This window comes from Malus sylvestris, chromosome 15, assembly GCF_916048215.2.
Source record: "Malus sylvestris chromosome 15, drMalSylv7.2, whole genome shotgun sequence".
Taxonomy (NCBI): Eukaryota; Viridiplantae; Streptophyta; class Magnoliopsida; order Rosales; family Rosaceae; genus Malus; species Malus sylvestris.
Window position 1 is genome coordinate 21,548,598 of NC_062274.1, and position 11,423 is coordinate 21,560,020.

The window sequence follows — 11,423 nt, forward strand, 5'->3', positions numbered from 1 at the left end:
TATTATTTAATATTACAGGGTATAATATATACCCATTATGCATCTGTCTAACAGAAAAAAGCCAAGGTAAAACTCAAGATAAGAGCACTTTTATTATGAAGTGTCTACTTTTCACTTTGATATTGTCGGTCATGAAAGAAACATCATTATGTTTTTTCAATATTATTGTTTATTTAATATCTTATTATTTTATTTGTGTCATGATGATTAATTATAAAGTAATAATTTTATTATTTTTATGTCATGATGACTTATGATTAAATAATATAATTATTATTTCTGATATCACATAATTACTAGCACGTTATTGATTTATATAACATGTGATTTACCACACAACTGAATAAATCATTTATTCATAGAAAGCACATAGTACAATACTTTGCCTTGACAAACTTTGTCAATTTGATTTATTCATTATACGATCGTACTTATACTGTCATTTATTGTCAGGAATTATTGAGCAACTAGATCCACTGATCAACATTGTTGCTGATTAAAGAAGTCTACCAACTTATAAACCGATGAGCCACGTGCTCAAGGTGATCTCTTGTCTAACCAGACACCCACTTACTTATCACCAACCAAGCGATCAAAAGTACGTCCAGTACTCCAAAATTATTCGGCAACATGCCGCTATTACCACTAACCAGGTGATCAAAAGTACGCCCAGTACTCCAAAATTATTCGGCAACCTGCCGCTATTACCACCGACCAGGTGATCAAAAGTACGCCCAGTACTCCAAAATTATTCAAAAACCTGCCGCTATTACCACCGACCAGGTGATCAAAAGTACACCCAGTACTTCAAATTATGCACGAGCATTACTCATGTCAATCATACATAAACATTCATAAGCATCACTCATATCAATCATACATAAACATTCATGAGCATCACTCATGTCAACATCCATGAGCATCACTCATGTCAATCAGCTTCAAAAACTTCATTTACAAAAGCTCTAGCTTCAAAAGCTTCATTTACAGAGCTACAACTTCAAAAGCTTCATTTATAGAGTTACAGCTTCAAAAGCTTCATTCACAAAAGCTCTAGCTTCAAAAACTTCATTTACAGAGCTTCAGCTTCAAAGCTTCACTTGCAAAGCTTCACCTATAAAGCTTCAGTGCAGGGTATACAAATACCGCATCCGAACAACCGCCACTTCGATCCATACATGGATTCAATTTGAAGTCTCCAGCCAACAGACTCTATTGACCGAAGACTTGGAAGACTACACTATACACCATATATTAGGCCTCAACTAGGCCTCATGAAAAATACTTGGGGGACTTAGCCTATTATATATGTACTGAGGAGCGAGCCCTTATTCTATAAAATGGACTCCCTCACTTTCATTAGAGAGCACCCATCACTTATGTATTGAGGAGTGAGCCTTTATTCTATAAAATGGACTCCCTCACCACCATTGGAGAGCATCGCCGCCTACTGAGCAACCGCATCGCCGCGAGCATCAACTCTAGCCCGTTATTCATGTATTGAGGAGCGAGCCCTTATTCTATAAAAGGGGCTCCCTCACTTTCATTAGAGAGCACCCATCACTTATGTATTGAGGAGTGAGCCCTTATTTTATAAAATGGACTCCATCACCACCATTAGAGAGCATCGCCGCCTACTGAGCAACCACCTCGTCGCGAGCATCAACTCTGGCTCGTTATTCATGTATTGAGGAGCGAGCCCTTATTCTATAAAAGGGACCCCCTCACCATCATTAGAGAGCATCGCCGCCTACTGAGCAACCGCCTCGCCGCGAGCATCAACTCTAGCCCATATTTATGTATTGAGGAGCGAGCCCTTATTCTATAAAAGGGACTCCCTCACCTTCAAACGCCACAAGCCGAGCCAACCAAGGCAACATAAGCCACAAGCCTCGCAGCCTCGCAGCATATGCTACTTCTAGTTTAGCATCATTTCAGATTGAGCACTGCCTCATATCGAGCATCAGTTCAAGACAACATCTAGTTACTTCGGCCCACACATGGACTGAATTTCAAGTCTCCAGCCAAAAGACTCTCTTGACTGAAGACTTGGGGGACTACTGTTTATACCATACTTAGGGCCTCCGTATTTAGACCTCGTATAAAACTCGGGGGACTCAAATGTAATAATGTAATAAAGGAATGGGCAAATATGTAATAAGTGAGGAGCCCTTATTCTATAAAATGACTCATCACCCTCATAATTAGGGGGAAGGCCAATTCCTAGGCCCTCTCACCCCCTCTCAAAGTCTCTCCTATCTAAAGCAAAGCTCTCACACTCTCTCCCTCACAAATACTCTCAGAGAAATACAATTAGTGTGGACGTAGCCCAAACCTTGGGGTGAACCACGATACATCTTGTGTTATTTACTTTCTTGCAGATTCACGGTCGGATTTACGTTGTTCCAAGACCTCCGGTTTTGTGCATCAACAAGTACTATCGCTTATAATGAAAAGAAAGCAATGAATAAATATTCTCATGTTGAAAATGATCTATTCTCAATTTTATCATTACCAAGCAATGTTGTTAAGCTCTTACAAAAGAAATTATGTTACTACGTGACGATAGAGATATACACAAAACTATATACCACGTAAGAAATCTAATATGAAATCCAAAAATTTCTTTTACGATATGCTCTTACCAACCAAACTATTAGCCTTGCAATTAACACATTATTCTAAGTTTAATTCCCATATAAGTAAATAAATATAGACGTTTATGAATTAGGTCAACTAAAAGTTATTTGCAGGTCTGGTGGTATTACTCTTTGCTTAGAAGTGAGAGGTCTTAGGTTCAAATCTCGTGAATGGTGAATTCAATATCAAATTAGGATGCCCATTGTGTGGCTTAACAAGCCTATTTGAGAAGTGACAGACAAATGACAATTCACCACCAGCAAAAAGTACTTTTCAAGGGCATGGATAGGTTAATAAACGATGACTCACCATGCTCTAGAGGCCATCACCAAAAATGGGAAGTTTGGACAGTCAGGCTAAAGAGTCTATAAAAGCAGCAAAGGACACAAGGAAGAAAGACACTCAACTAATCAATCAAAAAACATCAAAAGCAAGAAACTAGAAAGCTTTAGTTTGTTCAAACTTCATCATTTTTAGCCGCATGTCCACCATAGAAAGCCATTTTTTGTCAAGTTTTAGAAGCTCTGCTACCTTTCCCCTGTGTTGTAGTATTGAATCCCTTTAGTAAACCCGATTTGTATTTCACTCTCCATAGATTACAACCCATGTAAAACACAAAGAGAAGTGGTTGCAAGAAGACAAACCTTGCTTGACAAGGTCATACTCTTACTCGAGTCTTTTTTGTTTGCACTTACATAAAGTAGATCTGTTGTTTTATGCATCTTTCATTGTATCATAAATCATTTTCGACTGCTTTTCGTTCAAGGTTTCATCTATAGTTAATCTTGCTAAACTAATTAACTTTGCTTCTTTAGTGTTAACCGTAATCAAAGAAATAATTTGAAGGACCCTGAACTCCTTTTATTTGGATATATGATATAATGAGTAAAAGTCCTTGTTTATAAGGCAAGAAAATAACTTCATATAGACTTAACTCATCTATAAACAATCCAATCGAACTAAGAAGTCTAAATAACTTGTGGTGCAAGTAATCATCCCATTTAATAAACAAAAAAGAACAATATGTTATACAAAAATAACGGTAGCACGCTTAGACCCATATTAATTTTGATTGTGAACCTCAGGACCTAACAAATGCCCAACAAACACACCATTTAAACTAATAACAAATTCATATTGCACTACACTAAGCAGCAAACCTTGCCAGGTAAGACACAAGAGAGTTGTGCGAGAGACAGCAGAGTAAAACTACCCAACGCTACTATGCGCCACTCATTTATTACCTGTTCCAGTTCCACCATAAAAGCTTTGAGAAATGGCTCTCAGCCTACCCACCCCATTCCCGCACCATCACTAAACCATGCCACCATCAGCAGCCACCAATTTCTTCCACCACCCAAATCTCAGAATCTTCCACCGCCGTTCTTGTTGGCTCAAATCTCTGAAACCCATTTCTTTTCCCAGAATTCCCACCAAAAAACTGGATTCATCAGGTGGGTTTGTTCCAAAGAAAGCTGTTTCAGGGCAGAGGAGCAGAGTCATGGGTTCCAACTCCATGGTTGAGCTGATAAAGATGCTGCCTTTTCGAAACGCCGATGGCGAAGACGGCGGCGGAGAGCTTCATCGTGAAGATTACATTGATGGGACTTCGGAGTTGAGTCCTTTGGTTGTGGATAATGGGTTGGAATCGAAGCTCAATCGACTGGTTGGTAAAATCGCCTGTTTCATGTTTAGTATTGGGTGTTTTACATAGAAGCCTTCGATAACATTACACTTTATAGAAAAACGCTTCAAATCCAATACTGTAGTACTAATAATTCATTTAATTAGAGCACGACCTCGAAGTGTTTTTGTATAAAACTTAGTTGTCGGGTTTTATTTTAATTAGAATGATGTTAAGGGATTGGTTTGGGTTGGATGCAGAGCAAGTGGATAATATCTGCTTTATTTGCTGTGGTGATTCTATGGAGGCATGACGGAGAGGCCATATGGGCTGCAATGGGGTCTGTTGTAAATTCAATCCTATCTGTTATACTCAAAAGGATACTGAACCAGGAGAGGCCAATTCCGTCGTTGAGAGCTGAGCCCGGAATGCCTTCTTCCCACGCACAATCCATCTTCTACATTGTTACGTTCACTATTTGGTCGAGTAATCTCTCTCATCCCTCTTAATATTGTGTTTCTCCGTTAACTGAATGTTGTATGCTTTTTAGCGGAAGAATCCCCGCCCTCTTGCACTCAAGTTGAATCCACCTCCCCATAGATTAGAGTATATCTTGTTGCTTGAAAAAAATGTATGTTTAAAAGATAGAATACGCCAATTGGTGTAAACTACTATAATCATGTTGACGTGGAATGCGAGCTTAATATACATTGTTGATCCTTTCCTTAAGTTTCATAGAGCAGTTTGCAGCATAATGTCATTGGGAAGGATGCTAATGACAGTTATGAACTTTTACAATTTCAAATTGTGGTCAGAGGAATACTTAGGGGAAAATAGTCAGTTTTTACGGCACTAACAATTGCCATCTGCCGAGCAACTAGAATCTAGACACATCTAAGGGTCAAGATGTCTTCTGATCTTCATCATTGAACGGATTAGATGACCTGTCATTAGATTGATGATGCATGCCTTTAAATCTTATCTCTAATGTTTCGTGAAGATTAAATTTTGAGGATTTTTCCAGAAGACAGTGAGTCAGCTATGTGGGATTGTAGTCGCATTTTTCAATCTTTGTGATATGAGGGAGTTAGTAAATTCTTAACATATGTCGAAGAGTACATCTTTAGGGGATTTTCTGGTGTGACTTTGTCTCAGCTCTGATACCATGAAATGCAACTGGACGAAATTTATGAGAATAACTGTCATGCAGTGTTTTTGTTGGTGTTGATGAGAATTGGCATGTAGTTTTCTTGTTTTTGTAGTCAAATATCAATCTGCTACCTCTATTTTCTCATCAAATGCTGTTTACCTGTGTGCTGCTATTGCAGTTGTGGAATGGCTAGGGATGAATGAGATTTCTCTGACTGTCACTGCATTTGCCTTGGCGTTTGGTACATATTTTGTAAGTATTCAATCGTGTGTTGATTTCAGTTAAATAATGCTTTGAAGCTCAGCTGCATACTCTCTTTTTTTTTTGGTCAAAAGCTCAGCTACATACTTGAGTGTTCAAGATCTTCAGTTGATGCCCTACCCAATAGAACAAATTTGCTCACCATGGTGAACATTACCACAATATTATGTGTCATTGGATGAGTTTGATTTAATATAATCCATTACACGAATCTCAGAAATTAAGTTCATCCAATGACGTTTAACGTGTGGTGGTGAGCAAATCTATTCTCAACTCAATAAATGCTGGACATGCAAAGAATGAACAAGCAACATATGCCTTTACTAGATGGTAGATCCGAAGTAAACAGAACTGAAGGGGATTTAGATTGCTTATATCTTTATTATTTGTCTTTGCAGTCGTGGTTACGAGTCTCACAAAAACTTCATACACTCAGCCAAATTGTTGTGGGTGCTGCATTCGGAACTATTTTCGCCATCTTTTGGTTCTGGACATGGAATGCTTTTGTGGAGAAAGCATTTGTTTCGTCTTTATGGGTTCAAATAGTTGTATCTGTGGGGGCTGCTGGATTTTGTCTAGGATTTGTTGTGCATGTAATTCGTTATTGGCTCAAGGATGAAAGGTGAAAAACCGCGTACGTTGATTTGATATGATGGTATATTGCATTTCCACTGGTAGATCTCATTTTATGCTTCTGGCTTTTACGTTTCTGCTTTTTTTTTTTTTTTTGTCTTATAGTTATAGCGGAGGATCCTCATCGGGGCATTGAAAAGAGAAATACCATTAGACTAAGAATTAGTCGGTAATTTTAAATTTCTGTTGAGTGTCAGTTTTAGTTGATGAATCAAATATTTGGACGCCTTCCGATTATCCAATTACAAAATGCATGGATGAAAAGAAAAAATTGTATACAAAATTGAGAAAGCATATAAAGGAGTGACAAAATGATTCGAATAATATCTTCTTGTTTTAGAAGTTAATTGTATAGGAGTGAAACTTCCATGCAACCCAAACGCTTTGAACCCAGAGCACTAGCCTTTAAACCCGGCATGCTTTGAATTAGAGATGCAGCACACTTCTCTGGACAACTTGCTCAACGTAATATCCAAATGCGAAAATAAGTGCTAATCATCTGGATTTGAAGATATAGTGTTAAAAGTTAGCCCTCGGATGTTGACAAAGTCGAAACCTCTACTGAAGCGTGCAATTTCGCGGAAGAGACCTCTTCGAGAGTTTCCATGTCTTCGATAATGCTTGACCTTTTATGTTGAGCCCAGCTACTTGAGGCCGAGCCTGATACTTCTTCTCTTGTTGTGGGCCTGTACCAGCCCTACCTTGAGGTCCATATAGCTGGGGTTACCTTTTAGGAGGAGTATATATTGTAATAAAGAGAGCTGAGAGAACTTGTGAATAATTGAATGAAAGTTTCCTCCTTTTCCTCGAATTCTTCTTCCATTTCCTCTTTAATTTCTGCACTGTTTTTCTGTTCAAGTTACCTTTTTTAGCCATCTGAACCTATTGGGCATACCAACTGGTATCAGAGCCCATCGTTGGGCAAAAGCACACACTCCGCCACATCCGACCCCGATGCCGTCGCTGCTACAGCTGACGTGCGTCAAGAACACCTCCACACCCAAGTCGACGACTTGGGTGACTTAGTCGCCACACTGGAATCCCAATAGAGTCACCTCCAAAACTCTCTAGAAGCATTGACTGCATCCAACACAGCTTCTCAAAATACCATGACATCACAATTTACAGCTTTCCAATCCCTACTCCTCGATGAGCTCCGCCTCCTCAAATTGGGGCCCTTATTATAACCAACCCACCTCCCCCAACAAACACATTCCCAACTCAAAACAATTGAAATTGAACCGCCAAGGTTTAATGGCGAAGACCTCTATGGCTGGTTAGCCATGGCAGAACGATATCTCGACTCCTACGAGGTACCTCCCCATCAATATGTACTTGTGGCTGCGTGCAATTTTGGAGCTGATGCTTCCATCTGGATACGAGGATTTGAACAAAGATATGGGTGAGACAACTGGAGTCTTTTTGTGGATATGATGCTCCAACGTTTCGGGGGTGATGATCGTGCCAACATTGAGTCCCAACTCACACATATCCAGCAAAAGACCTCAATGGATGATTATTTGGTAGATTTCACACGGCTTTCGTGTCGGGTCACTGACTGGACAAAAAACCAGTTGAAACATGTATTTTTGGGTGGTCTGAAAGAAGACACACACTATAATGTTCTTGCACTGGAACCGGAATCATTACATCAAGCTCAGAAATTGGCCAAAATTTTGGAAACAGAAATCCAAGCCAAACGTTCAATTCAACCCCAATTTTCCCGCAATTACGTAACCCTTACCACCACCTCTCATTCCACCATCCCCCACCCAACCCCACCAAACACCACAAGACGACCACCTCTGCCTACTGGACCTTTCAAGCGTCTCACACCAGCGGAGATACAGGAAAAAAGACACAAAAATAAATGTTTTAGGTGCCATGAACAATACACTCCCACCCACAAATGCAAATCCCCACTTCTTGTATTGCTCGACACTAATATACCAGAGGACGATTCCCCGAAGTTCCATGATTTCCGTGAGGAAGACATGGTGGTCGACGACCCATCTTGTTACATGCTTGAGTCATTCACAATACCAGGCATAAATATAGGCCGACCAATGAGGCTAAAAGGGTCCATTTCCTCCAAACCTGTCACTGTCCTTATTGATTCCGGAGCGGCCTGTAACTTTGTCAATCCACATCTTGCTGATCAATTAAACTTACCTGTGGAAAACATTACACCCGTGAAGGTTACCACCGCTTCACAAGACCGTTACGCATCTAAAAGAGTAATTGGTGTGACCCTCAACATCCAAGATTATACATTGACCAGCTCCTTCCTTTTGCTAACTATACCCGGATGCGACCTCATCTTGGGGGCAGAATGGTTAGAATCCTTGGGATTCATTGGATGGCATTTCAAACATAAGACAATGGTATTTTCAGTAGGAAACAAAACTTACACTCTTCAGGGATTAACACCTTCAACCTCCTTATTTCCAACCTGTTCCAGAGTGGACCACTTACTCGAACAACCATATTCTCTCTTAGCATCCATACCCGACCCCGATATCATACTTACCCCACCCATTCATACTCACCCAGCCATCCTATCTCTCATCCACCAATACATAAACCTCTTCGATCCCCTAGTCGGCCTTCCACCCAAAAGATCAATAGACCATACAATACCACTCCTTCCAAATACAAACCTAATCAATGTTCGCCCATATCGATATCCACACTTCCAAAAGGCAGAGATTGACAAACAAATGTAGGAATTCTTGAACTCGGGTGTCATACGGCCAAGTTTAAGCCCTTTCTCCTCCTCGGTTCTCCTTGTCAAAAAGAAAGACGACATTTGGCGCTTATGTATTGATTACCGTGCCCTAAATGCAGCGACCATCAAAGACAGTTTTCCTATTCCAGTGGTGGATGAACTCCTCGAAGAACTGAATGACGCAACTATTTTCTCTAAACTGGACCTTTGATCTAGATACCACCAAATCTGAATGAACACTAAGGACATCGGCCAAGACAGCATTCCACACCCATGACGGACACTACGAATTCACGGTAATGCCCTTTGGCTTATCAAATGCACCTACCACATTTCAATCCTTGATGAATTCTATTTTCCATCCTTACTTACAGAAATTTATCTTAGTCTTTTCTTATGACATACTTGTTTATAGCACTTCATTAGCTAATAACATCTCCCATCTGAAGACCATTTTCCATACACTTTTTAACCACAACTTGAAGGTTAAACTAAGCAAGTGCTCTTTTAGCCAAGAACAAATCGATTATTTGGGCCATACAATATCAGGCAAAGGCATGGCTGTTGACGCATCCAAGATAAAAGCCATCATGGATTGGCCCTAACCGACATTACTCAAAGGACTTAAAGGATTCCTTGGGTTAACAGGGTACTATCGGAAATTCGTCAAGCACTACGGAATAATTGCCAAGCCCTTAACCAATATGTTGAAACAAGGTAATTTCTCATGGTCTCTTGATTCTATTCACGCATTCAACGCATTGAAAAACATGTTATCCTCAACACCAGTGCTAGCCCTGCCAGAATTTTCCAAACAATTTGTTGTCGAAACGGATGCATCAGGTAGTGGTATTGGGCCTGTTTTGAGTCAAGAAGGTCACCCAATTACTTATCTTAGCAAGGCACTGTCCGAGCGCACCATGGGCCTCTCCAGTATGATAATTAGATGCTAGCAATAATCTCTACGGTGCAACATTGGTGGCCGTGCCTATTGGGCCAGCACTTCCGAATACTCACTGACCATCAACCTATCAAACATTTTCTGGAGCAGTGAATCACAACTCCGCAACAGCAAAAGTGGTTGGTGAAACTGTTAGGGTATAACTATTCGATCGAATATAGACCTGGTGCACAAAACAATGCTCCTGACGCTCCTTCATGCCAGCATGACCTCCTGCTACTCATGGGCGTATCAACACCAATCTTTGACTATATCCTTCAGTTGCAATAGTCATATGCTCAAGTCCCACAAGTGCAAAAGGTTTGGCACCTTTTACTTCAATCACCACTCACTCCAATTAAGGGATTCTCTCTTGTAAATGACATCCTGCACTACAAACAAGGGATCTTTGTTCCACTCACATCCTAATGGTGGCCTAAATTATTACAAGAATTCCATGCTTCGCTCCAAAGGGGACACTCGGTCTTCTTATGTACTTACAAACGATTATCCCGAAATTTTCTATGGCCTAGAATTAGAAAATAAACAAAGCAGTTTGTGGCAGAATGCACGGAATATTAGCGCCAAAACATCGAGAATACACATCCTCCCGGATTGTTACAACCTCTGCCCATTCCCACAGGTGTTTGGCAAGATATAGCAATGGACTTTGTCGAATGACTCCCTCCCTCCAATGGGCACACTGTATTCTTTGTTGTTGTTAATCGTCTATCGAAATATGGCCATTTCATCCCCTTAAAGCACCCTTACACAACTGCTTCGGTCGCCAACACTTTCATCAATGAGGTTTTCAAACTTTATAACATGCCTAAGTTGATCATCTCAAACTACGACCCAATTTTCATCAGCAACTTTTGGCAAGAGTTCTTTAAAATCCAAGGCAGTAAACTTTGTTCAAGTTCATCTTACCACCCTTAAACCGATAGGCAAACAGAAGTCCTCAACCGCACCTTGGAACATTACCTTCGCCGCTTCTCCAGTGATAAACCCACCAAATGGTCATCTCTCATTCCTTAGGCTGAATGGTGGTATAACACAAGTTTCCAATCTACCATTAAAATGTCTCCGTACCAAGCGGTTTATGGCATTGAACCACCAACCATTCGCATGTATATGCATGGGTCCACGGCGTTCAATCAGTTGATGAGGCACTACAAGACTGAGATAAGTTAATAAGCCTCCTATGAGCCAACTTGCAACTTACCCAGAACAGGATTAAACAAGTTTATGATAGCAAGCGAACTGAGCGGGAGTTTAACTTAAAACTTCAACCATACCGCCAACACTCGGTAACTACTCGAACAACACACAAGATATCTCCCAAATTCTATGGCTTATTCCAGATAACAAAGCGCATTGGCTCAGTGGCATATCAACTTCGCTTACCTTTAAATTCCAGGATCCACCCCGTTTTCCACGTGTCCAT

The 11,423-nt window shown here is 40.4% G+C and overlaps 1 protein-coding gene and 1 long non-coding RNA gene across 2 annotated transcripts; both read left to right on the forward strand.

The window, feature by feature from the left end:
• The first annotated feature begins 417 nt into the window (after window positions 1-417).
• LOC126604782 (uncharacterized) lies at window positions 418-1,430 on the forward strand. Its single transcript, XR_007616740.1, has 2 exons — window positions 418-783; window positions 1,079-1,430. It is a non-coding gene; the product is annotated as an uncharacterized LOC126604782 (long non-coding RNA).
• Window positions 1,431-3,878: 2,448 nt separating this feature from the next.
• On the forward strand, window positions 3,879-6,352 carry LOC126604780 (lipid phosphate phosphatase epsilon 2, chloroplastic-like). The gene is made up of 4 exons (XM_050272092.1): window positions 3,879-4,306; window positions 4,525-4,750; window positions 5,593-5,666; window positions 6,074-6,352. Exons 1-4 carry the CDS (start codon window positions 3,962-3,964, stop codon window positions 6,299-6,301), a joined length of 873 nt encoding a protein of 290 aa, XP_050128049.1. The 5' UTR covers window positions 3,879-3,961; the 3' UTR covers window positions 6,302-6,352.
• Window positions 6,353-11,423: the final 5,071 nt, after the last annotated feature.

What these genes read in the sequence shown, in the direction of transcription:
- LOC126604780 (XM_050272092.1), top strand. Translation starts at nt 3,962, where the DNA reads ATGCCACCATCAGCAGCCACCAATTTCTTCCACCACCCAAATCTCAGA. An exon ending in AATCGAAGCTCAATCGACTG is followed by an intron (nt 4,307 to 4,524) that starts GTTGGTAAAATC and finishes GGTTGGATGCAG; the next exon opens with AGCAAGTGGATAATATCTGC. An exon ending in TACGTTCACTATTTGGTCGA is followed by an intron (nt 4,751 to 5,592) that starts GTAATCTCTCTC and finishes CTGCTATTGCAG; the next exon opens with TTGTGGAATGGCTAGGGATG.